General features: G+C 39.3%; 1 protein-coding gene across 1 annotated transcript; it reads right to left on the bottom strand.

The window, feature by feature from the left end:
* Positions 1-1,582: 1,582 nt before the first annotated feature.
* SSU72 (SSU72 homolog, RNA polymerase II CTD phosphatase) lies at positions 1,583-26,979 on the bottom strand. Its single transcript, XM_019470734.1, has 4 exons — positions 26,233-26,979; positions 7,224-7,363; positions 5,072-5,190; positions 1,583-4,023 (listed from the first exon to the last, which is right to left on the bottom strand). Exons 1-4 carry the CDS (start codon positions 26,412-26,414, stop codon positions 3,922-3,924), a joined length of 543 nt encoding a protein of 180 aa, XP_019326279.1. The 5' UTR covers positions 26,415-26,979; the 3' UTR covers positions 1,583-3,921.
* Positions 26,980-27,023: the final 44 nt, after the last annotated feature.

The following is a 27,023-nucleotide window of genomic DNA, read 5'->3' as shown; positions in this document are numbered from 1 at the left end:
CAGATCCAGCAATATTGAAACCTAGGGAAGAATGCTCTTTTCCACCATATGCAGCCTGATTGCATTATCTGCATTACTTTGTGTACTGGGCCTTACAGGCGAGTGAAGGAAGCCAGCAAGCAGAGAACTTCAGGGCTAAGACACCAGCAGTGCAGAGGGGAGAAAAGGCATTGCTCTTTAATCACCAGTTTTTATTTACATAAGTTTATTTGAAAAACGTGCTGACGTCTCTGACAGAAAGAAGAATGTTCATTAACATTATGACGGTCTTAAGCTAAGACAAGAAATACAGAAAACAGACACAAAACCAAAAGTGACTTGTGTGAAAGAAAAACAGCCTGCAAACTAGAAGTGAACATGGCTCTACTGCTCTGTGCCTTATGGATAGGATCTGCAGAGGGCCGAGATGCGAGAGATGGAAACATCAAGAAGTTCTTGGCAAAGATCTGCCCACACATAAGTAGCATCAACTTCATGGTAGCAAGAGAGCAAAATCTTATAAACGCACTTCAATAGGTACTATTCTTTAATCAATATGTCCTTTCATAGAAAGTCAAAAAAGTGAGAGAAATGCTGACAAACCATAATCACTGCATTTAGAAAGGGGGGGGAACCTCTGGGAGGAAGCTGCATTTTAAAGCCACCTCTGCTGGCCTTATGGAAACTGGGAGAACCACCTAGATATAGCTGAAAACTCTCATTTACAGCAGAAATCTCCCATCACAGCCAAATTCTGAATACTCGCAGTCTGTGTTCACAAGGTGTCAACCCTTCATTGCTTTCCTTCATTAAACGAGAAGGCGGCCAACTGGAGGACTTAAAAAGAAACGGACCATCTTTCAGCACCGATACTCATCAACAGGAGCATCAATGTATCTACAAGGCAGGGAAGAGCACACCATCATCATATATATGCCACCCCACTCTTAAAGGAAAAATACATTATTTTTCCCATTTCCTTTAAACCGAAGTTTCTCTTGAACTTTCGACACACAAAATAACTTTGACCTTGTGTTTAGCCAGAGTTTATTTTATACCTACATATATATTTGTGTGTGTGTGTATAAATATATGTATCTCTCAAACAAGACTAGGACCCCATAAAATTCCTGTATGAACTGAGCGTCATTGTGGATTTCAATGCAAATGAAGCATACGGAGACAAAGTAACTATATAAATGCATACATTTTTCACTAACCTGTAAGTTAGATGAGAAGTAACGTGTCCGAGGAAGAACAGCTTTAGCTGAAGAACAAGTTGTCCTCACAGAAATTTGAATACTTTGAACCGGACTGTGGATCATTCAGAATACTTGCCTGTCCACCCAGGTCAGTCATCCATCCATCCATCCATCCATCCAAACATCCTTCCACACACTGGTAAATAAACAAATGACCAGCTCTCAATGTTGCTTTTGCTTATGAACAGAATGTTTAGGATGGGAAGAACAATTCTGTAACATCCTGCATTCTAGATCATGTTTTTAGACCAAGGCTTCTCACGTCAATTGAAGAGCCGCAGTGAAGTTCTACCAATGAATCCATACTTAGCACTACAGCAACCAGAATTCTCTGCGAATTATGCACACAAAAAGTATCATCTTTATGTAAAAAAGGACACTTCTGTAAATCTTCACATACACACAAAACATGGGTTAAAACGTTCTGTTTGGGTTTTTACTGCTTTTCTGTAAAACAACAACAAAGAGCTCTGCTTAGGATGAATTAAGTTGGAAGTAGAAAACGTTTTCAAACACTCTCCAAGTTTCACTGATAACTGTATAGGGAAGGAAAACTCTGCTCAAAATACTCAGTACCGTGCTTGCTTGAAATGCCTTTTTAAAGATATCAACTAAAGCAGTTCAGTCCTTACAGAATCCTCTTCTTCCTTTGGCTGTAAACATCCCCATGGTAACAAGCGATGGCAGAAGACAGACAAATGAGCAGAAGCAGAGGAGGCTGAATGAAATCCTTCAAATACAGAGTCTCCAGAAACAAAACGGGACAGGACAAGCCAATCAGAAAAGATACACTCTGCAAACCCTATCACAACTGCTGCTTGAAGCCCCCATCCCCTAATTGTTCCGATTTATTCATTCATTCTCCACAAAATTTTTGCTTTAAGTATTTTTAACAGACAAGAAAAACAGCACAGGTAATTCAGGGATATTAAACATTCCTGGGACCCGAGTATGATGCAATGACCCATTTGGACAGCATCCAGGACACAGATTGAGCTGGCAGAGGTCTAAGTTTTCCCACAAGGCAGTTGAAACCACAGCCAACCCCCAGATCCCAGGAGTAGAAAGAGGGGCCTGACTCAGACTTCAAGACTTGCAACTGCAAAGCAGCATGTTCAGATATGGACTTGCAGTTTTGAGGTGTGGAGCAGATGCCTTTTAATATATGCAAGTGTGTTCACTGAAAGAGGTTAAGTAGCATTGCCATATGACTTACTACATACACAGCCAAAGTTGTCTGTGAAGATGGATAAACATTGCCCTAAATTGAGACAAAGTACTTGGCACTAACTTGCTGCATGTGCAAAACGATTAAAGTTAAGGAAAACTAGGTGATTCATGTGAGCTGTCAGAGGTCAGTGACAGAATGAGAGAAAGAAGCCAGGAGCTCAGACCCCATTTCATACTACTTCACTTTTAACATGTTTAAAAAGTTGTCCTCACATATCCAAGTATTAAGGAGCACACAGACCTCATTTGCTCCAAATCATTTACAGGTTCTTTTAACAACTTTTAAGATCTTCTCTCGCCTGTAAGCAGCAGCACTTTACCATTCACATTTTGAACGTCTAATAATTTGGTTTGTTTTCACTTTTAACTTTTATCAGTTTGAACAAAGAGAAGTCTGAGCTTTTGCTCTGTTTGTATACGCGTACTCAGTTTCTGGATTTTGAGCTGTGACAAGCATGTTTATTATTGCTATATGGGAGGAGAATGCTTCTATTCAAAAGATATTTCAGTTAAAAAAAAAAAGCTTTAAACTATTTCCATTGACAGTGGAGTTTGCCATTTCCCCCCATCCTCCTTATAGAAGACACGTATGTAATTGGCCCTGACTGCTACAGTTACAGCCTCACGGTCTTATTAATCTCACACGCGGTAATTCAAAAGCAATTGAGACCCCAGAAGATTTCCTGGCAGTGCCCTAATTCATGCAGAGAAAGCAGTTCACTTTAGTTCAACACAGGATCAAAAGTCATTACGAAGCTGCCCAAACACACAGCCTCTCTGAACAAGGGACGCAGTTCGGGTCTTTTGATTCCTGTCAAGATCATCTTGCTGTCACTACCCTCTCCAAGCCACTTTGGATGAACGAGCATTCTTGTGCTACTTCAGATCTCTTGTGTTTTACCTCACGGAGCACAGTCACACTTACTTAGCTTCTATTTTGAAAACAGACAAACTTACAGGTTTTTCATTTTTATTGGATGCTTCCAACTTTATATCTAATAATATACAGATACTCGTTTTTTATTGTTCCATTCATATCCTCACGTAGTTCAGCCATTCTGTCACATTAAAATAAAAAAAAAGCACAACTGAAATAAAATAAATTTGTAAGCTGGAAAAATACATTATAAACTTATATTCAAGAAACATTCTCTTTATAATTAAAAACCTACTTGCAATAATTAAAGTAGGATTTAAAGAAAATCTTGATTTTCATTTTTAAATAGGTGGCCTTTGTGCATACTTTAATCATCTCATATGTACAACCCCAACCAGTATCTCTGCCTACCTGTGACAGAATACCTGAAACAAAACAAAAAGACAATGAAAAGGAGTTTTTAAAAAAAAAAAAAAAAAAATCAGTATTCTTTTTCCAGGAAAATACAGTATAAGCAGAACTTTAAACACATGCTTCCCTCATCTGTATTAAGGCCTAAGAGACAGATGTGCTTTAATAAAAGCAGACAGTATGAAGAAAAGTCCTTCCACTTTTCTCTTCAAATTCCTGTAACAGCTCATCTATTTCATTTTCCATGTCTTCTGTGTGCTGTATCTAGAAAAGAAAAAATACTAAGCAACCGGACTTCAAGGATATGACGTAGTTTAGAAACCTGTAATAATTCAATGCTTTTGGCTTACTGTGAAATCTAAACCAGCAGGCTGTACCAAACAGTGCAGCACTGGGTGCTTTACTGAGATTCCCAGCATTCCCAAACGTATATATATTCCGTATCGTGTTTATCTGCATACCCTCCCTTCTCCAACCCACTGAACTGGCACTTAACTAGTACTTTGTTGAGTAGGCAACATCCATCCTCACAAGATAACAAATGGAAGCTTCAGAATAGCTACAAGCACACTGAACAGATGGCTAAAATTTCAAGTCCTTGAACCCTCTTAGGCTTTTTGAATCTGGAAAGGATTTAAGACCAGAATACGTCACACAGGCTGGAGTAAAAAAAAAAGCCTGTTGCCACACTGGAATAGGTGAACTCATCAACTTGCACACTGTAAAAGGACACAGATCCTTCCTCTGTCCTCTTGACAGTTACATGGACTGTTGTGAGTGCAGCTTATTTCAGTCTCACTTCAAGGGCTAGGGCCCCTGAATATGGACGACAGAAAGCACCAGTTTTTTTCTTCCACATCATACACACAACTATGAAACACACCTATATAGGATATTTTCCAAGTATATCGTGATCCAGTATGCAACTCTGCTGTTTAAATCCCACATATTACAACTGCTTTTGAAGTGGACGTTTTTGCCATAAACAGTGTTTTGAGTATGGGCTCAACATGTGCAATGGTTACGCGCAGTGCTTTGCAATACTGCTTTTCACGCAAGCTACCAGTGCATTGGTTTGGAATGCGCACACAGAGTCCACTCTGGAAACCACGAACTCAGTTACAATTCATCTGTTTGCACAACAGCTCCAAAAATAACCACAAGAATTTGGAAACTTAAGTCTCTTGACACAGATTTTACTTAAACAACTTTTGCAATATGCAGCACCTTTAAGGAGCACCAAGCAAACCCCAACCCCTTTGCAGTCAGTTGGGTCCGAGGTACCCAAAGGCAGTGAGCCCTCTCTACTTACACACTGGCAGAGCTCACAGATAAGGAAAGCACCCAGGGTTGCCTCCTCATGGTTATCCTGAATGTCCACATTGATCACATGTACTGGCTGACATGTCTCCTGCTCTCTGGAATTTAAATCTAGTTGAAAACAAAACACACGTAACAGCAAAACTTTGGGTGGAACGGTATCATATTTTACACAGAGTATTCATAAGATTTTTAAAAATACACAGATGTTGTCCACCTCTGCGTTTTCCAAACTTGTTTTTAGAAAATTGTTTATTTAATATTGCCTTAAACAATAGTCCCTCTTATTTCAAAAATGAAAGATGGATTTTGGAAACAAAAGAATTCCATTTTGTGGAAGGGTCATGACAGTTTATTTGCCCTGGTCAAGAAAAGTTACTGCTCACCTTACTCTGCCTGTCTTTAAAGACCAAGATCAAGATTCTCAAAAGTCAAGAATGATTTTGAGCTTCCTCACCTGGAGAGTTTTAATTGCCCTTTTTTTTTTTAAAAGCACTGTACATCCAACACTCTGAAAATTAAACTGCAAGGTGAACTCCTACAAGTTAAGCACTGATAGTCGCATTAGAAAATTCCAGCTTTAATGTGTTCCGCTTATTAACAAGGGGTGAAGGGGAAATAAACTCAAAAGTCAAGAATGATTTTGAGCTTCCTCACCTGGAGAGTTTTAATTGCCCTTTTTTTTTTTAAAAGCACTGTACATCCAACACTCTGAAAATTAAACTGCAAGGTGAACTCCTACAAGTTAAGCACTGATAGTCGCATTAGAAAATTCCAGCTTTAATGTGTTCCGCTTATTAACAAGGGGTGAAGGGGAAAAAATAAGACATCCTCTTCCTACTAATCCACCCATGTATTATTGTTATGCCTCTCTAACATAACCTTCCTATTACACACACTGTTGTTAAGCTACAAGTTGTTCTCTCCTAATCCCACTCTGCAACTTCATTTTGGCAAACCTGTTGAGGCCTCCATTTTAAAATTTCAGCTTTCACGTCTAGAGCCATTTGGTGGCACTCAAGCCTTCTTCCTTTCATTGGTCAATTATGAAGGGCATTACCATGAAGTTAGAGATGCACAACTGGAAAATTAGCAAGTGGTTGCTCTTCACCTCCCTTCCTCAGGATACTCACCTAAAACGTTAGAGTGAAAGCTGCTTTCTATGTGAGACATGCTGAACTTGCTGAAGATCCATTCAAGTACCAGGGCAGTTGCTCTCAGAACTTACCAATACATTGCAAACACTTCACTTAAAAGATCCAGAACACTAATTGCTCAGCTTGCAGAAACCCAAATGTATTGTGCTCTATTGCTTGTGACATGACCACTGAGGACTGAAAAGGCAAGGCAACAGCCTTTTAAATTATGTGTATGATACTAGTTCAGTTGGCTGGTCTTTCAATGGAAAGGAAACACCTTAAACCTCACGTAAGCCTGTACCCAGCATTTCCAGAGAGAGGCAGGGTTCTCAGCCCAGGAGCTGAGTAAGTCATTGCTGAAACCCCATGACTTCCAGTGAGTTCCCATCAAGCTTGCTGCATTGTGTTCATGCAGAACCCAATTCCCAACCGAGATTCTTCTGGCGTATCTCACTTTGACTCGTTTAAGGGCAAAGCCATAGCATGTTTGCAGAGTGTTAACCACGCTCAAGAACAGTTTCTCCACCTGTACAGGGCTATTTATTGTGGATAAACTGCTTGGTAGGTCACAGGAGTCTTCCGCAGAGAAAGGAAGGGAAGTTGCATAAGGAAGACAGCTTAGACTTTGTTTCTCCATCAACCCAGGGTGAAAAAATGCTCATCACATAGAATTTGCTAGTTTTCTAGATCCATGAGCATTTTCAAACCAAACACGTATTTGAGTTTCTCCAAATGCCTGCTATTTCCTTATGTCAGCCCTTAAAATTCCTATACATACACATTCTGTGTAGCTGCCAACACCAGTTATCTCTTAGAAATAAGTATTTGGCCATCACTTCTCTGGTACCTAAAGTCTACGTCAATGGACTGTGAGCTCTTGTCCCTGCTGGTGTTCCAGCAGCAGTAGTCAGAGGAGACAGAGATGTTTCCAGATTTGTGAAGGACTTCACGGGGGGAGGGAAAAAAGCACTCAGTTAACTTGGTTTATCAGTTCAAGGTCCTTACCTTCTACTACTTGATCATAGACTCTTTCTTCACACGTTAGGATCAAATCAAAAACATCTTTGCAGTTCTGGAATCTTTCTGGTCGTGGCTTGATTCTCTTATTTCTGTCCAACATGTGTAAAATCCCATTCTGTGTGTATCTGAAGTCGCTTGAGTTAAGTACCTTAAGAAAAGTCATGTTTTTGAGCAAATGACCAGCACAAGTTAAATTATTACTGTATCTTTAAAATAAGATTCTTTCTGTTTGCAAATATAAAGATCAGTGACCACTAAATAGATTCCTAAGGTGGCAGCATGATCCCCCATCAGGGTAATTCATGCAGTTTCTGGTTTTCAGAGGCCTGTCACTGTCATTAGCACAATGGCAGAGACAGCTTTAAAAGGCCCTCAGAAGAGCTGAGTTCCTCAGAAGGACAACTTTTCTTGGGCAACTATTTTTATATCCATAATGCTTAGAACACACAGACTTTGCTGTTTGCGTGAGCAGAATGTCCTACATTCACTTAAGTCACTGCCCCTCACTCCAGGGGCCTCTATCTTGAAAGTCAATTATATGGCGTTTCTAGTGTCAACTGCACATCTGCATGAAGTCCCACTCAGGCCTCAGGTTTATGCAACTGAACTTCCAAAGAAAATTAAATAAATCACAGAAGCATCATCCTTTAAAAATATCCAAGATATATAAATGGGAATGAAGAAAAACACTGACTTTATGCCTGTCAGAACTTCAGTCACTGTGTGAAAGGAATCTGTTATGCTGCTCGGTAGCTATATTTATGCTGGCACTGTAACCTTGAGGCTCAAATTTACATCCTGTATCCCCCTTTCAGACGGGATTCACTCATCCCGCTGTTCTGCCAGCCTTCTGGGACACGCAGTCTCATTAGGAGCACACCAGGGTTGACCGTCACATAAATCTGCTTCACTTGACTAAAACCAAACTCCCTCTGACGGCAAAGTTCTATGGGTACATTAGGAATACCAGGAAAGGTTTCAATTAAGAAAGGCTGGAAACTGATGCATCTCTTCCTTGCTTTGAAGCAGCAGTATTTTTAGCCATCCAAGTATGTATTTTTAAATTAAAATAGCAGTAAGGATAACAGTCTATAATTTGAGATAACAGAAGGATTCTGAGAAAAAAAAAATTGCCATCATTAGTAGCAAGTATGTAAGAGGTCATCTTGGCTTATTTCCTTGTTGAAAAGGTCATATATGTACCTAGCAGGTATCTTAATGCTTTTCAGAAAACAGCCCTAATCTTTTGTAACGAAAGACCAGCAACTTTCTGCCTACCTTTTTGCAGTTGCCCTCTGGTATCTCAGGTTCTACTGCCCTAGGTAGCCAGACCTACACCTGCTGATCTATATGCTTCAAAGTGTCCTTGAGCAGTTTTCAAGCAAACGGCCTCCAAAGCTTTTCAGTCTTTCAAGTGTTTAAGCTACATTAAAAATTAAACCCATCTTTCTACCTATAAAAGTCTACTTTATATGGAAAATATATTCAGTTCTCTTATGTGTCTGCATCATCTCACTTTAACTACTTGACTAAAGAAAATTTCAATTTTGAATCACAAACTGAATGATACTTTTATTTTAATCACAAATATATGATGTCAATTCTCTCTCAGCCAACTGACTTCTACTGCAGTTTTCTTCAGGTCACCCCCAAGCCTTTTACCACTCTTCTTTCCCAAAAGATTTCTCCCTTTATAATTATTGTCCTTTATAGCCCAAAGCTATCTCACAAGCAGCTCTTGTACACCAGCACCCACTGTTTCCTCACAGCACCCCTGTAAACTCTCCCTGGGTTTGTCATGCTTGGAAAAAATCCACTTCAGTGTAGCCATTTCAGACCTCTGGTTATTTGCAAAGCACGAAAATGACTGCAACAGCCATTTTCGAAATACTTGTAAACATCTGGCTGCATTGCTTTGTTCAGTCTGAAGGTGAGCCCTTTCTGGGTTCTATAGTCCTCATTTCTACATCATGCAGTTCAAGGAAAAAAATCCACAACATCCCACACACTTTTTTGGGTTCTTTTTTTTCCCTTTCTAGGATAAAATGTTGCTGGCATCTGTCCCCTAGCTTTCCTGACTGAGCTTGGAGACAGAACTACGCATATTCAAAAAACCCACACAGTCAAGCTTTCTGCTGCCAACTTACAGCTATTTTTTTTGCAAGGGTCCATCTGCCTATAAAAGGAGATTGCAATAAGCAGTTAAGATTCATGACACTTTCATATTTGGTTGTCTGAAATCTTTTTCACCTGGAAAAAAGCAGCATACCATCCTTTCAGCAAGCAGGGGGATGTGATCTGCATGATTGTTTTCAATGCATAATCATAACCCAGCTTCTTTTTTCTTCATGAGCTCAGGCGAATGCAAAGATATTACAACTTATTAATGGTTGCCACTATACTGCCAGATGTTGAATCATTTAAGTCAGACTTTGCTTTCCTTCCAACAGATTTCAACTCCATGCTCCCTATCCTACGCATCTCTGCTCTTTCTTTTCAGCAGTCACTTCTTCAGAAGGTACTCAACAAAACTTCCACCTGGCTTTCAGTGCTGTTACGTTGTCTGGCCATAGCAGCCTTCTTAACACTACCATGCTCAGAAAGTCAACAAAACATGCATACATTTATCTAAGAGGCCTTCACCTACTGCAAACTGTTGGTATAGTAAATCCATCACATTTTTACAGTGAGTCCAATTCAGATATCACCTTTATTAGAATAACTATGCTAAACAGATCCACAATATAATGAAATTTATGCATGACAACTCAGTAATGGAAAGACGTGATATAAAAAGGAGATGTTGCAATACAAGTTGAGTTTTTCCAATAGACACAGCATTGTTGCTCATTCTTATAGAGATAGCTATACCCAGCTATTTCTATTGTTACTGACTGTGCATTCTCTCCGTTTATGTAAGAATATCCCCTAATAACGTATTGATGAAGATATTATGTATTTAAAAAAAAAAGACAAAAAATTGTGTGTTTAGATTAAACCCCTAAAGCTTTTATAGCCTTTGCTACCCAAATTTAAAATTCCTGTCATAGACACCAGAAATGCCTTTTATCATCCACTCGATAGGCCTCTGCCCAACACACAGAGCTAACCATCCTTTACCCCTCTAATCAGTTCATCAGTAATTTGTTCACTGACAGGACCCAGAGGATAGTTTTAGCTATGAGCACTAACTGAAAGATGCATATAGCCAAGACAGTACAGTCTCCTCCCCGCTTCTTCAGCACAGCGGAGCCAGCAGTGACTGTACTTAACAGACCACACAGCCATCAGTCTGGTTTTGTTCCGAAATCCAGATCATTGACAAAGCAAGAACAAGCAGATTCTACCAACTGCCTGAACATCAGCAAGTAATACTGATGCATTCCCTCTCCTCCCTCTCTCAGATTCAGTGTTTGCTTTTGCAGATGTCCTTTCATGGGATCGTTTGGTTTTGCTTTTGCAGATGTCCTTTCATGGGATTGGCGGTTTTTTTGGCACTTCAAACTTCAAAACCTCTGGCCAATATTATGTGACAAAAGGATGGACACAGGAAGTCATTCAGTGCAACAATAACAAAGAAGATACCAACAATCCACAATATCCCCTGTAAATGCCTCCCCCCGTGCCCCCCCGGCAGTTTAAAAGTTCTAAAATACTAAAATGTTTCCGAGTTTGTCAAGTCCTCTCCAAAAGTCTCTACTGAAAGCAATTTCAATTAAAGATACTGTATAACATATTCTCCCCAAACACTGGTAATATTCAGAAGAAGTTTTACAGAACTGAAAAGTCTATTTGCTGGTTTTACCCCTCTTCTGCTGCTGCACTGAAGTAACTGTTTAACAGGTCCACTTCGCAAGATATGAGTAAGTCTTGGTAAAAACTGTGAACAGGAGCTTTTGCTAAAGTGAAACTGGCATATGGGAGAACGTCCATAGAATAATGCAGATAATCCTGAGAAGCAGGAGTGCTTTCTTGTTCAACATGTTCTCATAATTGTCTTCACACACTGATTATAATTAGAGTAATTCCTTGCTCTCACCTCCCCAAACCTGCCCTGTATGTCGTAAAACCTACAATGAGGCTAAAATTAAAAAAAATAAAATTTTTCCATACCCCCGAATACTATTTTTCCATGTCCATACACACCACTCCCACGCTGAAAGATAACCGTAACAATTGCATTGCTTTCACAAATGTCCAGCTTCCTGTTCGGCTGGTAGTGTTTCTGGTGTAGCTGAATAGAGTGGCAAAGATCTGGTGCTTACCAGGCTATGAAATTCAATAAAATGTGGATTGCTGTTTTTGTTAGGAAATTGGATCCTTACAAACCTGAAAGATATTTCTGGCTATAATTTCGTGAGAACTATTGTTGGAAATTCATGAAGAAAAAAAAAAAAATCTAAGGGGGAGAGGGGGGAAATGCATGTAGCTTTTTTGACGTCAGCCCCTTAACATTGTAGGATGATTATCTCTGTCAGAGGTCAGCTGGGTAAAACATGTTAAAAAAGTGATAGGCAGTCTTAGAACGACGACGACAACAAAAATTTCTCCTACGGATGCTACATGTTTTTCCATTCAGGTACTATGAAAATTAATCGCAGAAAAAAAGACGACTCAAGCACATGCTCTTGCATATTTACACTCTCTCCTAATTAGGTTTTCCAGGGTCTGGTCTGTATTTTTATAACTGTTAAAGTTGTATTGAATATGCTCATACAGTTATATAAAACTCATGTGTAATTAATTTTTTTTAATGACTCAAATGTTAGCGCTATCTCCCCATCTATGCCTGTGAACAATACACTCATTCCTCTGTTTAGCCATGTTCGAGAACAGCAGTTATTCCAAGTTCTGTTTCAGAAGCCAACTTTTTAGGAAACTGAAGATGGTCTTTAGAACAACTTGTAAATCTGTCTATGAAGAATTAAAGGGAGTCTAGGCATTCTCTTCTTCACACTAAACAGAAGAATCTAGTAGAAAGTGACATGGTGTTTCTCTGCAGGGATAGACAGTACCTTTTTTTTTTTTTAATAGCTCCTGGATAAAATATGGCACATTCCCTGAAGAGCTACACATTGAGACTAATTCCCCCAATACCTCAATATTAAAGTGGACTGCCAGCACCTGAAAGAGTACTAAATAATCTGCATTAAAATAATAGCAGAAGAATCTAGTAGAAAGTGACATGGTGTTTCTCTGCAGGGATAGACAGTACCTTTTTTTTTTTTTAATAGCTCCTGGATAAAATATGGCACATTCCCTGAAGAGCTACACATTGAGACTAATTCCCCCAATACCTCAATATTAAAGTGGCCTGCCAGCACCTGAAAGAGTACTAAATAATCTGCATTAAAATAATAGCCAAATGCATCAGATTTGACTTTCCATTAACAAGAATTCTGCCCCCCTCCCCTCCAGTATGAAGCGCTATCTATGTGTCAGCCTTAGACCTTCTATCACTTCCAGACATCAAGGTTTTACGTTGAATACACTTCTCAAGTAGAAGCGCAAGAGGACAGCAAGAAGAAAGCAAGCTCAGAAACAGAAGACAAGATTACAATAAAGTACTGGCTGCAACTTGAGCATTTTTATCACCAAACAAGCTAATAGAAAATTACATAAGAAAACCAAGTTTTATTTGCATTAAATAAAAACAGATACTCTTGTTAAGGCACAAAGCATATGGCAAGATACAGGATACAGAAAGCAACTAGTCTGCACAGAAGTTGTTATGGATTATGTTTAGAGAACCTGTACTTGAGGTTGGCAAAAAGCAACAGATTAGCAAAGAAAAAAAACCAGGAGGCTTTGATAAATCCCAAGATCAGACAGTTAAAGGTTGAAAGAGGTACACTGCACAACAGTAGACACATTCAAATCTGTCAGAGTATAAGATCACTGCTGCTTTTCCCAGAGCAGTAGAAATAAAGAATAACTATTAACTTCATTGGGAATAAATTAGTTAATGGTGAGGTTTTTTTCCCAGTAACTAGGATGATGGGGCCTCCACCTACCATCTCAGTTTTGAGATACAACAAGACTGCAAAATTCTGAACGAGAAATTCAGGAAAACAGGATGGACTAAAAGATGAGTTCTGTTTCCCACTAAATTACTGTTTTGCAGAGCTCAGTGTCCAACTGCAATCAGAATGCTCTATTAATTCAGCAGGGAGATTTCAACAGCAGTTCAACCTCAGAGCTTGATATTCAGGAATGGACAGACAGAAGTGACCATCATCTTAGGCCATCTAAGTTGCATGTTTACGAAGGAAAGTGTATTTCAGAACTTGTAAAACATCAGCTGGATACTAAGCACCACGTAAGAAATGTAAGCAACAAAACTCAATTTCATGCCTGCTTCTTTACACTAACATGTTTCAGCATACGATGCTGCATTTAAAGACAAAGGCTTCTCTGTCTTCATCTCTTACCACTATGCTGACCAAAACGCTGAGAGCTGCATTTTAGTGGTGGCAATCATTGCACAGAGGCAATTTACTTTCAGAAGTGTTTTTCATACCTTAAGAAGAAATTTAGATGAATTCAACCAGGCTGTATGTAGACATCTACATCTAAGGTCATCAAGGTAGAAAGTCCTCCTTGATAGTCACTGAAAAAGAATCTGGCCTATCTGTAGCCTAGCTACTCTGTTTTAATTCTTCCATCCTCCATGAAAAAAAACATTATCATCTAAAATACCCCTTTCTCTCCTCTTGGCATAAGGGCATCCAACCAGATCCCATCAAGATGACTAGTCTGCAGATGACTAAACTTATCTAAGTGTTGCCTTATACAATTTATATACCAATATATTAACCTTTTTAAGTTAATCCTGTATGATAAAAGAAAAATGATCTCTTACTCATGAAAGTATTCAGTAAGTTTCATTTTAACTCCCAGGTGAAACTGAAAATGAAACCCACAAGTGATGTGAGCTGAAAGTTTTGGGGTATGTAAATTAATTACATAGTCATCTAAAATATACTAGAGACCAATTTATTAAACATAATTGGGCAAACTACATTTGCTAAAATGTATACACACTTTTTAGGAAAAAAACATCTTTAAAGTAATGGCTGGCACCCAAAGCTTCTACATCTTCAAACAAATCTGACATGCCGATTATTCATTTTGGTGCAGCTGCCATCATACTCAAAGACTTCAGTTCTTCTTTGTGAAAAAACAGCAGCAGAGCAGAATACTTCTCACACCAGTATGAATGGCATTTGCAGGTCTCTCTTCCATATCATCTTAATTTATTTATTAGTATCGGTATTATAAACATAAGATATGTTGTGTTAAACCCTGCTAGGCAAAATGCCTAGGAACTAGACATTTCCTTAGAGGAAGTGTGTGGGGGGGTGAGACTGCCCAACCTTCTTCCACCTTCAGAATCGCTTCCTTTTACAGGGAAAAAAAGACTAAAAATGGGCACCAGCACTACAAATTCCACTTTCCAAGCAACCGTGATTATGACTGCCAGAACTGCCTACATTCCACATCCAGAGTGCAAAGTGCCTTTCATTTGGAATTGAAATTGTGTGGTTTTAGTACAAACTAGAGTTTGTTCACAGGTCTTTTGTGGCACTGTGTAACTTATAGTCTTAACACTGAGAATACGACATCCCAAAATACCACAAAAATACTAGTTTGGGTGAAATAACATTTCTGATAACATTTGTGCCTGCATTAACGACTTGCAAAGAACTGAAGTGTCACTTGTTTTTCATTGCTAAGGACAACTACATAGCATTTCTAAGCTACAAGCTGCACAGATAAAATCCAACTGAGCACGCTCACAGTAGTTGGTCCAAATATAACAACATGCTAGCCATGCTCGTCTCCTCAAGTCTGGTTGAGCCCTAAAGCTGAGGGCTACATACCCACACGTCACTGAAAGAGGCATAGAGCTCAAGTGCCAGGCAATGACTTGTCGGTGCTGAACAGCTGGAACTATATTTGAGGATGAAACTGGACAGATACAAGCTGTCAAAGGGGAAAAGAAAGGGAGCAGTGGCAAAGTCCACTGCCAAAGAGCTGGAGAAAGGATATCACAGACATACCAGAAAGACAAGGATACCAGAGGCAGAACACAACAAGATGACTTCAAAGATACAGCATGTTTGACTATGCCAAACAGTTGACTATGCACTTCATCCAAGTGTGTACTTCAAGAGGAGTTTGATTTTGATTGCTGGAATCTACAGTGTCTTGGTCACTTGGCAAGACAGCTCAAACTACTTATAAGTCCAGTACGTGACATGGATGTGTAACAAAGGAATACAGAAGAGATTATCAGGACCAGCAGGCAAGCAAGAGGGAATCACAAGAGGATTCCTAAGTATCACACATTGCTTTTGGATGCTCTTCTCAGGTTTAGAAACAAGTGCCAGATTTCAGAAGATGAGCAGCAAATGTCGTAGGATTGGGCGGGGGGGAAGTACTTTGAGGTGGCTGTGAGGAAAAATATTAGTCATTCCATTTAACGTCTCAGAGAAACAGGGTCTGCAACAACTATTTTCAAATTGGTTTCCGTTGTTGTCACTGCTTTGTACTGTAGAAATCAAAGGTAATTTTCAACTAAATAGAGTTACAGCCGGATAGGGTAACTCAGATAAAGCAAAACACAGGTATTACAAAACTTAAATCAATTAAGCCATTTCATTTAACACATTTGGGAAACCTGAGAACACATTCATAAAGACAGCAGGACCACTTTTAAACAGCAGCACGCAGAGCAAGAAACACGCTGGATGAGGTCTGCAGCAAACATTCCTTAGCGCAATGCTGCAAACAGGATACTGAAGAACAGAGGAATGTGGTTAATCCACAGTCTGATTAACCAGTTTTGCAGAGCTTACATACACACAACTTATGTGCCTTGGGTAAACACTTCTCACAATAAGCCCTTACACTCGTCGTTAGTATGTCCCTATTCTTGCATTAAATTCTAAAGGTACTGAAGGACTTCCAAGTCTGTCACCGGGTAGCAACAAAGCTAGAACACCTTCTCCCCCTCAGCCCCACCCCAACTTACTATCTCCTGAAAATATAGTACTTTAGAATCATAGAGTCATTAAGGTTGGAAAAGACCTCTAAGATCATCGAGTCCAACCGTCAACCCAACACCACCACCCACTAAACCATGTCCCTAAGTGCCTCATCTACTCGTCTTTTAAATACCTCCAGGGATGGGGACTCAACCACTTCCCTGGGCAGCCTGTTCCAACGTTTAACCACTCTTTCAGTAAAGACATTTTTCCTCGTGTCCAATCTAAACCTCCCCTGGCGGAGGTTTAATCACTTTGGGTTTTTTTCTTGAAATGATATCTACATTATGCCAATTAGAGGTATACGGCAGCAAGACAGTCTGAATTTCTTTCACACATCCTGAAAACAGAGACTTCAGTAATTAATACTATTTCCGATTTTAACACTACTTTCACTACCTTCTATCAAATCAGTCAAAAATAAGTATCCCATAAAGTAGCAGCATCGCATTTGGGAAAGGTAAGCATCTAAATGCATATTTCTATTTATACTGGATTCCCTCTTTTGCTGACTTTCTCTCAGAAGTTTACTGCAGAATTTTTTGGAAGAGAGCTCTCATGTATATGAATTTCTCAGGGCTGATTGAGCTCTATCTGGGATATGAAGCCCTTTAGACACTTCTTGCATGTGCACTAGCAGCATACATGAACAAGATCTTCCAACAAGAATTCTATGCCAGCAACTATCTCTATACTGAGTGGAATTTTATAAATACAGCTGGTCAGCCACTTGTTTCTACTGAGATGGAAAGCAAGAAACTGGCACACACCTCTCCGGCCAGTCCCATGCTAGACTTCTAATTTGCACTGCTAAACACTTCTTTATATGTTGGTCCATCGCTGAAACCTTGCCATATTTACTCTAGCTGAATAAATCCAGCACCTGGATCCCCAAGTGCCAGAACAATTATATTTGAAATACATAGAAGGATATATGCTATCTTTCACAAAACACTGTGATCCAAGTAATTCTGCCAATGCCTGCACACACTCTTGTGTACTCTAAGAGCACAAGGAGTATGACCAGTGGAAAGTGATAACAATGGCCATGTTACTCAGATTTCTCTTACCTTTCACATTTTTCTGATCTTCCTTCTATCAAGATGTGGGTTATTGATGCTGTTTCCAAATGCATCCAAAGTTTCCAAACAACCTTTCATTTCTATCTGTTAGAAGTTTTCAAAACGCTCCTCTATAAGTAGCTGAAAGATGTTTTATGCCGTACTATGTGGACATGGGGCAAGCTACACCGAAGTGAGTTTTCAAAATGCTTCACAGAACTGGGTGACGTATAATCCATCTCAGATGTACGTTATCAGAAAAATCTGGCACAGTTCACTCAATTTCTGCAATTTGTACTTTTGGCAGTACTAAGAAATTTTTAAGATCAGAGTCATTGAACAAAAATGATGAAGCATCAAACTTTCACTTGCTCTTCCATACCTGAAAGTGTTAAAAGGTTTGTCTTACATGAAGATAACTTGATCACTCCAGAGTCAAAAGCATCAAAATTAATTGCTAAAACTATGAAGATTTATTTCTTCCCAGTAAATTAAATCAAATTTCTTTCTTCACAGTAGTATTTTTCAAAACTAACTATCTTCTATAACTTAAGCTGTTGGTTTTGCTGCAAGTTTCTAGATGCTTTAGTAAAGGTAGAAGCTATGAGTTCACAAGATTCAATTAGACAGAGCTGCTTAACTTGGAGCTTTAGTAAGAAGCAATGCTGGTAGCAAGAGAATGCTAACTTTGCCTAAATGGAAATAAATGTGATTTATACCTAAAAGCTCTACCATTTTAAAAGGTGGCAGACATGACACTAATACTCCGTACACAAAGTTCAAGCAAAAAACCCTGCAAATAAAATGCTCCAGCAAAAAAATCCATATCTTTAGTTACAAATATAAGAGCAAAGAACAAGAAGGGGAAACATAGATTTGCAAACTTTGTGTGGAAATATGCCTTCAGTCCATCTGTTAAATTTTTTCACTACCTTTCTGCATATCCAAGAAAAATGGCATAAACATCCCAGAAGTCAGACACGGAGATTTTACTGTCTTGCCACTAATGCTACTTGAAGAAATTACAGTCATTACCCTGAAGATGGAAATTGTTTTGGAAGAAGGAAAAAAATATGTATAAGCATCCCTTATGTTGGCACAGAAGAAGTTGTGTGTTAATCTGAGGGAACCTCTTCAAGGCAAGAAACAGTAGTCCACTGTCACTTCTCTCCCCTCATTCAAGTCCAGGATGAAATCGCCAAACTAGGACCAAACATAGCTATGCTCATTTTTATGCTGCAGACTGCTTTTAAGTTTTATCAACTACAGATTACAACAGGACTGAGTGGGATTTAAGCCAACGCCCAAGAGCAGAAGCAGCAAAATTTTTACTTACCCTTGTGTAAAGTCCCTTACAAAGATGATAGCTATAAACAAAGAAAGCCCATGCTAAGAAGTAAGCTATGCAAAGAGCGAACAATATGAATGCCTTGCTGCATTTACTGCTAATGCTACTTACAAAAGCTTCCCGTGTTGTATCACAAGCAACAGGGCCAATGCATTATGATCCGCTTATGCAGCAAAACATATTTAAGCAACGCTAATTGTGCATGGTACATTCAGGAGGCCAGCAGATGGCAGGGAAATATTTTGGCTGGACATTCAATAGCCTTATTTTTAACAGCCATTCAAACACGTGAAGTCTCAGATCCAAGTGTCACCTTTACTTCCAAGAATGCCCTTTTAAAGAGTCAAATGTATGTGTTCATTCACAGAGTTCATACATTATGACTGAAACACAGTCAATGAAATCTCTTAAATTCTAAACAGACTTTACAATAGTTATCTGCCTCAGACAGGATCCTTTAGTCAGAATTCTTTAGAGCATCTGTTCAGGACTCACCTTGGTTAAGGAAATAAACTTTCCAGAGACTACCTACAAGACAGACAGGATGGCAGAAGATGTTTATATGCTGAAAAAAATTTAATATTAGACTGGAGTCTGTAGTTCTACCACATCCCAGAAGTTCAAATACAGACGAAATAATATTTAAATAATGAATATGTTTTATATATTTTTTAGTAATTTTAAATATTTCCTTTTTAATGTGACTGAAACCAAGAATAATGGCAGTCTGATCAGAAGCCAAACTAAAAAGTAGTGAAAACTGCTGCCTTTGAAAGGCCTGAGATTTTGTGAAGTGTTTTGGTCTTATGATCCTTCATGGAGAAAAAGGGATCGGAACTCAGCTTATGGCTGGAAGTGAAGAGATTCACAGAAATGTGCCTCTTAGAAGATTGTTCAAATCCAGTTCAAACACTGCTTTCCATCCTCATCCCTTCCCTCTATTTCTAGGAGTATTAAAGTATTTTGAAAGACATGTTAAGAAAGAAAATTGAGCCTTGTGCTGCACTGCATTCAAGAGAAGTTTTGCCACAGACATGCAGCAGGCCATGATTTCGCCCATTTTTAGCTTTTGCAAGGTCAGGCTTCAAAAAAATGAAAAAACCAACAAAAAAGCAAAACCCCAAACACACCTAAAATAAAACATTCCAAAGTGGAGATACAGAAACTATCCCACTGACCATGGGAATGAGAGCTCAGAAAAGAAGCTGACAACTGTTCACCCTTTCCAAATCCGTGAAGAAAACCAAATGAAAACATAAGATAAATACATGTGCAAAGAGCTTACCTGAAGTGGAATTTAATTAAGTTACTCCTCAAGATTGAGCTATATGGCCCCAACAAGCAGGGTGCACATGCTCTGCAGATCTCACTAGTCCTCCTGTGCACCCATGCAGCAGTAATTTTCCCCATTGAGCAACTCAAAGTTGCTCTGTACAGCCTCCAGTAAAGTGATCCAATATAAATGCTCCATGTATTAGGGCAGTTCGTTGATCCAGACATGTCAGGAATTACTACTCAAGTATTATGGATCCTAGGGCTTTGTTACAGGTGGCAGAAGTTTCTGCAACGAACAAATGGTATTCAAAAGAAACTGGGGAAGTGGTTTAGAGCAAGATATTCCTGTCACGGCCAACTTTTCTTCCAACAGCTTTTCCCCATCAATGCCTGCACGGTCATCAGCTCAGGCCACGAATCATCTGGGTATCGGTATCATGTGCCACTTTTTGAAAGTGGGAAAACACAACTAAGCAGCAAGATCCAAGATATTATTCGATACTACACCCCTCTCAAGAAAATGAAAGTCTAAGCGCAATGGAAGGAAGGTCTTACATAACCAAACAATTTAAGAGATCTGAAGTGCAGGGAAAAAAAGTCTGGTTTATGCTCTAGATGAACTAATCAGAAATTTAAAATCCGTGCATCTGTTCCCTTACTTACCAGGCTAAGAGAGATCTGAAGTGCAGGGAAAAAAAGTCTGGTTTATGCTCTAGATGAACTATATCAGAAATTAAAATCCGTGCATCTGTTCCCTTACTTACCAGGCTAAGAAAATGGAATAAACCCACTACTTACTAACTGGCTTCTCCACATCAGTTTACTCCAATGTTAAGAAGATATACTAGAGCTAACTGATCAGTTCAAGAGCAAGAATTCTCAAGAGCCTGACTACATGAACCCAGGAATTCTAAATGACTAAGACCAAGGCTGTAACAAACAGATGCTACTATCCTCATAATATATGCTATACCTAAATGGGAAAAGGTGGTAGATGTAATCCTGGACTAGCTGCATACTTACAGAATTTTAGTTTATTAGGAGGTGTGTTCTGACAACTCTTTTTCAGTTTTAGTCCCCGATTTAAAATTATTAATCTCTTATTGACTCCACCCTTCAGACTGACTAGAGAATGACTTCCTATTGACCTGTAAGAGAGTCTGACCTTGGTCCAACAAGCAGTTCTATTTCTTGCCTTGAGCAGAACCCAGCAACACACTCACACTACAATGGACATGCGGTGTTTCAGCAGTGAGCTTATCAATTCCGTGGCTGATGCCAAGTAACTTTCTACTACAGTTGAGACACTGCACAAGAAACTGATTCCTTTTTTCCAGTACTAGTGTTAAGGGAGAGCAGAGGAAACTTTCTGGAAGAGATGACTATAAATACTCAAATCGTACTGTCCCATGAAGCTCAGCTTGACTCCAAGACAGGAAATGCAGTTTTTCTGCAAGAAAAGCCTAATGGCAATGATGTCTGACTAAGACTTCAAGCACTAAAGGATCTTCCTTCTTCATCACCACCCTACAAAGACAGAAAAATTAATCCTCAGTATAGCCTCACTGCTTCTGGATGCCCCCTCTTCTCAGCTAGTCCCGATCCTCTTTGTGTTTATTCCTCTTCATGGGCACAGGAGATGGTGTCTCAAGCGGGACTGAAAAGTTTTGGGAAAGGCACAGAATCTTTCTCCTACACAGTTCTACAGTGAAGCCAATTTAGTTCAACAGTATACTTATGTTGGCCTTCCTCATCTTCTGTAGGGAAATAAAGATTTCAGTTTTGTTCATCTAGACCCTGTGAAGATCTCGTGTGTGCCAGAACCTGCTTCAGATTTCCCCCCCCCTTCAATTATGGAACTGCTATACACAGTCCCTCAAGCCTACGCTTGCTCCAAAGCCACCACATTTTCCTCTACTGATGTTCTACCACAACGCATCTTACCAGTTAATAGAGCACATCTTCTTAGGCAGATGGAAGACTGGGGGATAAACCAGGGATAAGCGTCAGCTATGGGGAGACCATAATGCTATGAATATTTACTGGCAAAGCAGCCTGTATATGGCAGAAGAAACTGTTTCCACTTGTTCTGAATGCGAAGGGTACTATCAAACCCCACCACCACCAATCACCACACATCAGCAATAGCACAAAAAGTACCATATGGCCATCCAGCTTAAATATGGAGTTCACTGAGAGAAAACCTAGATCCCAATCACCTAGATTATCACTACTTTTTTTTGACAGAAAAGAATCCTTATGTCTTTGAGTGAGATGTACCGAGCCAGTTTTTCTTCTTAATTTCTAAAACATTTTCCTTTCTACCTGAAGCATGCCTTTAGTAACTTCTTGAGGACATGTTCTGCCCCCACCCCCCCAATTTTGTATCGTCATGTAACTATAGAGCTAAAGCTGGAAGCCTATCTACAGTTAGAGAGCAGGTCAAATTAAAAGAGGAGGTAAAAAAAGTAGGAAACAGAGCAGTAGGCCAAGCTTGTAGAGTAGAGGTAGGCTGCCTAGAAATTCTAGTAAAAAACCCCACCTATCTATGGAAATCATTAGGTATCTTCCATCTGAGGGTCACAGATACATCAGTGTTGAGAAAGGGAAAGAAACAATCCATCATGGAGTTAGTTAATATTGATAAAGAACCCAGGAGCTACTGCTGCAGAATTTGGGTCAAATTTCCATTTGAACAATTCCTATCCCTGGGCATAAAAGCAATTGCTGTTGCAGATTTAAATTGGCTTTTAGAAAGTTTCATCCTTGACTAGTTTTTGCATTCACTTGAAGGCAGGGCTCACGCTTTCCCTTATTTTAGTTCTAATTATATGATGGTGACTTTAAAGATGAAAAAAAGTCCTTAAACCCCTTCACACATCTATAAGGGGCAAGTGGCCTATCTTTGAGAGGTCTGCTTACACATGCAAATACAACAAGGTAGTGTATCTATACTACGCACACATAGCCCCACAGAGGTACTGCAGCCATTGGTCATGTCTCCTACAGATTAGTAGTAGAACCCTCTATTGTTCTCCTAGAAATAGAGTAATATTTTAAAAAGCAACCAAAAGCCACACTCAGAACAGCCTTAAATGGTTTTGTCGCAGTCCTCTATTAGGACTCAGGGAATTTAAATGCAATATTCTAAAAATGCAATGGTAGATGTGGATACTTATTTTAACTATAAGGTTTAACTACCACATCTTAAAACACTTTGAAGTACTTCCATTTTAGATATACTGTAACCACCTACTCAACTGAATCTGTATGCCTGGCTCCATTAATCCCTTATTCCCGTGCTTCTGAAATTCAACGTATGCCTTCAAGGTATGTGAGCTTGTGCTCTTGTGTTTCATTAATTGACCGCAACGAAGGTGCTTTTAGTCTCTACAGAGTGGGTTTTTGATAGTTCTCCCTCCTTTCCACAAGTGATTAAGAGAGTTTCAACGGATCTTTTCACTCTAACACACTTTTAACCTTGCTCGGACTGATGTCCAGCACTGCAGAAGCACACTTCTGTTTGAGACTACTGCTTTCTGAAACAGGGGTCATTTACTTGGCTGGCCAACAGAGAACGTTCTAAGTCCCTTACAGGCACTATTTCACTGAGTATCTAGTGTCCACGATGCTTTAGACCCCTGCTGGCATACGGAACTGGAGGAAGGACATCACTCCTAAGTGAGGCAGTACTGAACGCTGGGCACTCAAACTTCATGTGTCCCATCACTGGAATATGGGAACAAGCAGACAGTTGTCACCAAGATATACTATCTCAAACTACATGGAAAGGCTACAGATGACAGTCATCTCCACTTAGCTGATGAAAGCAAGGCTGGGGAACAGAACAAGCAGCTAAATCATATGAAGAACCACACCTTCTTTTGTTTTCCCATACCAACTGCACTCAAAGCCCATCAGAAGGGCAAGCCCTCCCACCCTTCAGCAGGCAATGTTTGCATGAAGCTCATCCAAAAAAACTGAGAGCCCACATGACCCTGGTTCACAAAAAAACTACTCCACAACTCTGACATGAGTAGGTCGGGTTTTGGTTACTGTAAAAGTCTTTACTCTCAAAACCCATTTCTGGAAATGGAGTTGCTTTCCGCACTGACAGTTTTCACTCTGAAAAGCTTAACTTCTAATATCTGAGAATCAAAAATGCAAAGATGTAGAGGCCCTTTTCTTGCCCTATTTCCCTTGCAACAGCTATTGCTTAAACTTGCTTTCTTTTATCTTGAGAAAAGGTTTAACTGTAGCACTGAAAATACGTTTGGGGAGCACAGCAACTATCTCCAGGATGGAGCAGAACCAAAATGGTAACTCCAAAGTATGCTGAATGGTGGGGGAATAGGTAGGCTTTCTGTTTATCTTAAAGCAGTGCCATATTCAGTACAGCAGCAATGAAGAATGCAACAAGGAAATCACAAGTCGTTAGTGCCTGTTAAACTTATTTCTCAATTCAAATAATTTTCTTTTGAAGCAATTCTTTTTTAATCAAGATATGGCATACCTTTTAAGATGGGTTTGCAAGATTTTCCTTTTCTCTATAGGCAGAGGGATACAAAAAACCCCCAGCACATCACACATGTGATTCATTAAGGCTATACCCTACATTTTGGTTTTTTTTTTAAAAAAGGACCTCTAACTAGGTATTAGGAAACCAATACCCCTACCAGGGATACCATTTGTGTGGAACACCATGCAGAAACGTATTCCAATGTTTGATCAGTTCTCACTGTGCTGTATAGCTTTAATCAAACAGCCCAGCCCTTCTTAACAGAAGCCTTTCAATGCCCAATGCAAAAGAAGCCGCCACTCTTGGGGTCTCAGGGAGCTCAAATTTATTATTTCTGGTCAGCAAATACAACAAAGAATTTGCTGTAGGCCATAGTATAATCTGTGCTACAGCCTTTCAATGCCCAATGCAAAAGAAGCCGCCACTCTTGGGGTCTCAGGGAGCTCAAATTTATTATTTCTGGTCAGCAAATACAACAAAGAATTTGCTGAGTAGTAGTAGGCCATAGTATAACCTGTGCTACCAAACAACTGTAGAGCTATCTTTCAAAAAGTTATTGAGTTTACTGACTCCTTGGGTAACAGCTTGAACTAGTTTCTACCATGTTCCAAGTTTTCTAGTCTCTGACAATCTGTTTAGTCTTATTCCAATTTTTTTTTCAAAAAGATGCAAGAAAACTGGGCTGTTTGAGTACAACTAAGACATTTAAACCATGTTAACATTCCTGTTAGATCTTCAGATGGCCATACCCAAGATTTTAGGAAAAAACCTTATACTGCTAAAAAGTGCAAAGACTGCTCTACTGAATTACCAAGACCCATTTCTGGGATACTTCACTCTAAAGGGTCCTCTATCTTTTAAGCAGAAATTCAGCATATACTGAATTGCTTATTTAGGGCAAGTTTTCTCTTTCATATTTAACATTAAAAAAAAAAATCAGATCCCTTGTTGAGAAAAGAGTATCATCTACAATGAGTGCCCCAATTTTGTAGGTTTGTGAGTTTTCTTAAAAACAAATGAAAAGTCAACTTTAAATATAGATGTTCTAAAATCACGCAATTTGACATTAGCCATGGTTTTAAGTAGTGTGCATAACCTTGATCACCTCTGCTCTCCAGGATTAATATGTTATTGGGCTCTCCTGTGTCCATTCTTTTACAGTTGGACTTGATGATCTTAAAGGTCTTTTCCAACCTAAATGATTCTACGATTTATAGTATGATATAGGATTTTTTTTTTTTTTGGCTCACAGATCAAATCATGTATCAAGAAATTCTCAGTGAGAAGGGTGAGCTCTTTAATGAAAGGTATCCTCTCTCCCAGAGAAAGTATACTGTAAACCTTACCTGTCAGTTTGTCTGAGCTAAACACAACATTAACGTCGAGGTGGTCGCTCTTCACATATCCATTATCAGGACAGTCTTTGCACTGAGCAAATATGATCCACAGTGCAGTAGAGGTAACGGACAATCTGTGATAGTATTAATGTGCCTTCATTCAAGAGCTAAACATGTTAACACACTACAAAAGAGCATTTTGAATGCGTGCATTGTAACTCAATAGCATTTTACAAGGGAGCATTAGAGGCCCATTGTAAAAAAACCTCCTATAAACCTAAAACATTTTAAGATCGCCAGACAAGCAACTATATATTCCTAATGCATAATGCCAAATAATGAATTACACCTTTCAAGGATGAACCATATTGGATTTTTTTAAAGAGGCCATGCCACAGGGATACAGTTCTTTGTCTTTCCTAAGCAGATCATTGTACATCTGATCATATGTTGTTTTGAAATCATAAACATTCGGCTTGTCCGGTGCTGGTCCTGGCAGTTTCACATGAGTCCCTGTTCCAAAGGATCGGACACTGAATCCTCGTTTGCTGAAAGACAGAGGGGAAGAGGGGGGGGGAAAGACCATTAGATTGGATGGACTTTAAACACCAAAGTGCTTGAAGAATTTTAAAAACACCTCTTAGCAATCAGCCAAATCACAACTGAACAGGTGGGCAACTCTTATCAACTTAAATTGCCAAACATACCCAATGTGCATATTTCCTCGCAGTTACAATCGAAACTCACACACCATTTCTAAAGGAGCGCCTATATTTTATATGAAATTTTCTTAGAATTATGGTACGTAGCAGTTTGGATATTTCTTTTGTGCTTTCAGGCATCTTGGATTTGCAACAAGCATGCGTTCTATATTCATCTTGGACAATACAGTATAGGCAAAGATATTTTTGTGTTGATATAAGAAAGTAAGTAACAATAGCAACTGGTCAATACTTATGTGTTCTGCTAAAGCTGCTGGGCTAACTACATTATTCCCCTCACTATGTTGCCAAAACTACCTCTAGTGTAATTTAATTAGCCTAGTACAAACATTTGTGTGCCTGACACTTTTCCCAAGTGGACTGAAAAACATACTGTGTAATTACCTTTACAGAAGTGGGGCACATGTTCTGCTGGCTGGCACCTAAAACTCTTGGGTAAGCCAGGGACAGCTTCATTCCATTCTCATGAACAA

The sequence above is a fragment of the Aptenodytes forsteri genome, unplaced genomic scaffold (assembly GCF_000699145.1).
Source record: "Aptenodytes forsteri isolate BGI_AS27 unplaced genomic scaffold, ASM69914v1 Scaffold16, whole genome shotgun sequence".
NCBI classification, from domain to species: Eukaryota; Metazoa; Chordata; class Aves; order Sphenisciformes; family Spheniscidae; genus Aptenodytes; species Aptenodytes forsteri.
Note: the sequence above shows the minus strand (reverse complement) of the source record. Positions and strands in the feature narration are given on the sequence as shown.

Excerpts from the sequence above, each read along its gene's own strand:
- SSU72 (XM_019470734.1), bottom strand. The coding sequence starts at position 26,414 with ATGGTCTTTCCCCCCCCCTCTTCCCCTCTGTCTTTCAGCAAACGAGGA. Across the intron at positions 7,364-26,232 it reads CTTAGGAAAGACAAAGAACT|ATACACACAGAATGGGATTT; the intron begins GTATCCCTGTGG and ends AAGCGACTTCAG. Across the intron at positions 4,024-5,071 it reads TCTGTGAGCTCTGCCAGTGT|ATACAGCACACAGAAGACAT; the intron begins GTAAGTAGAGAG and ends TTTCTTTTCTAG.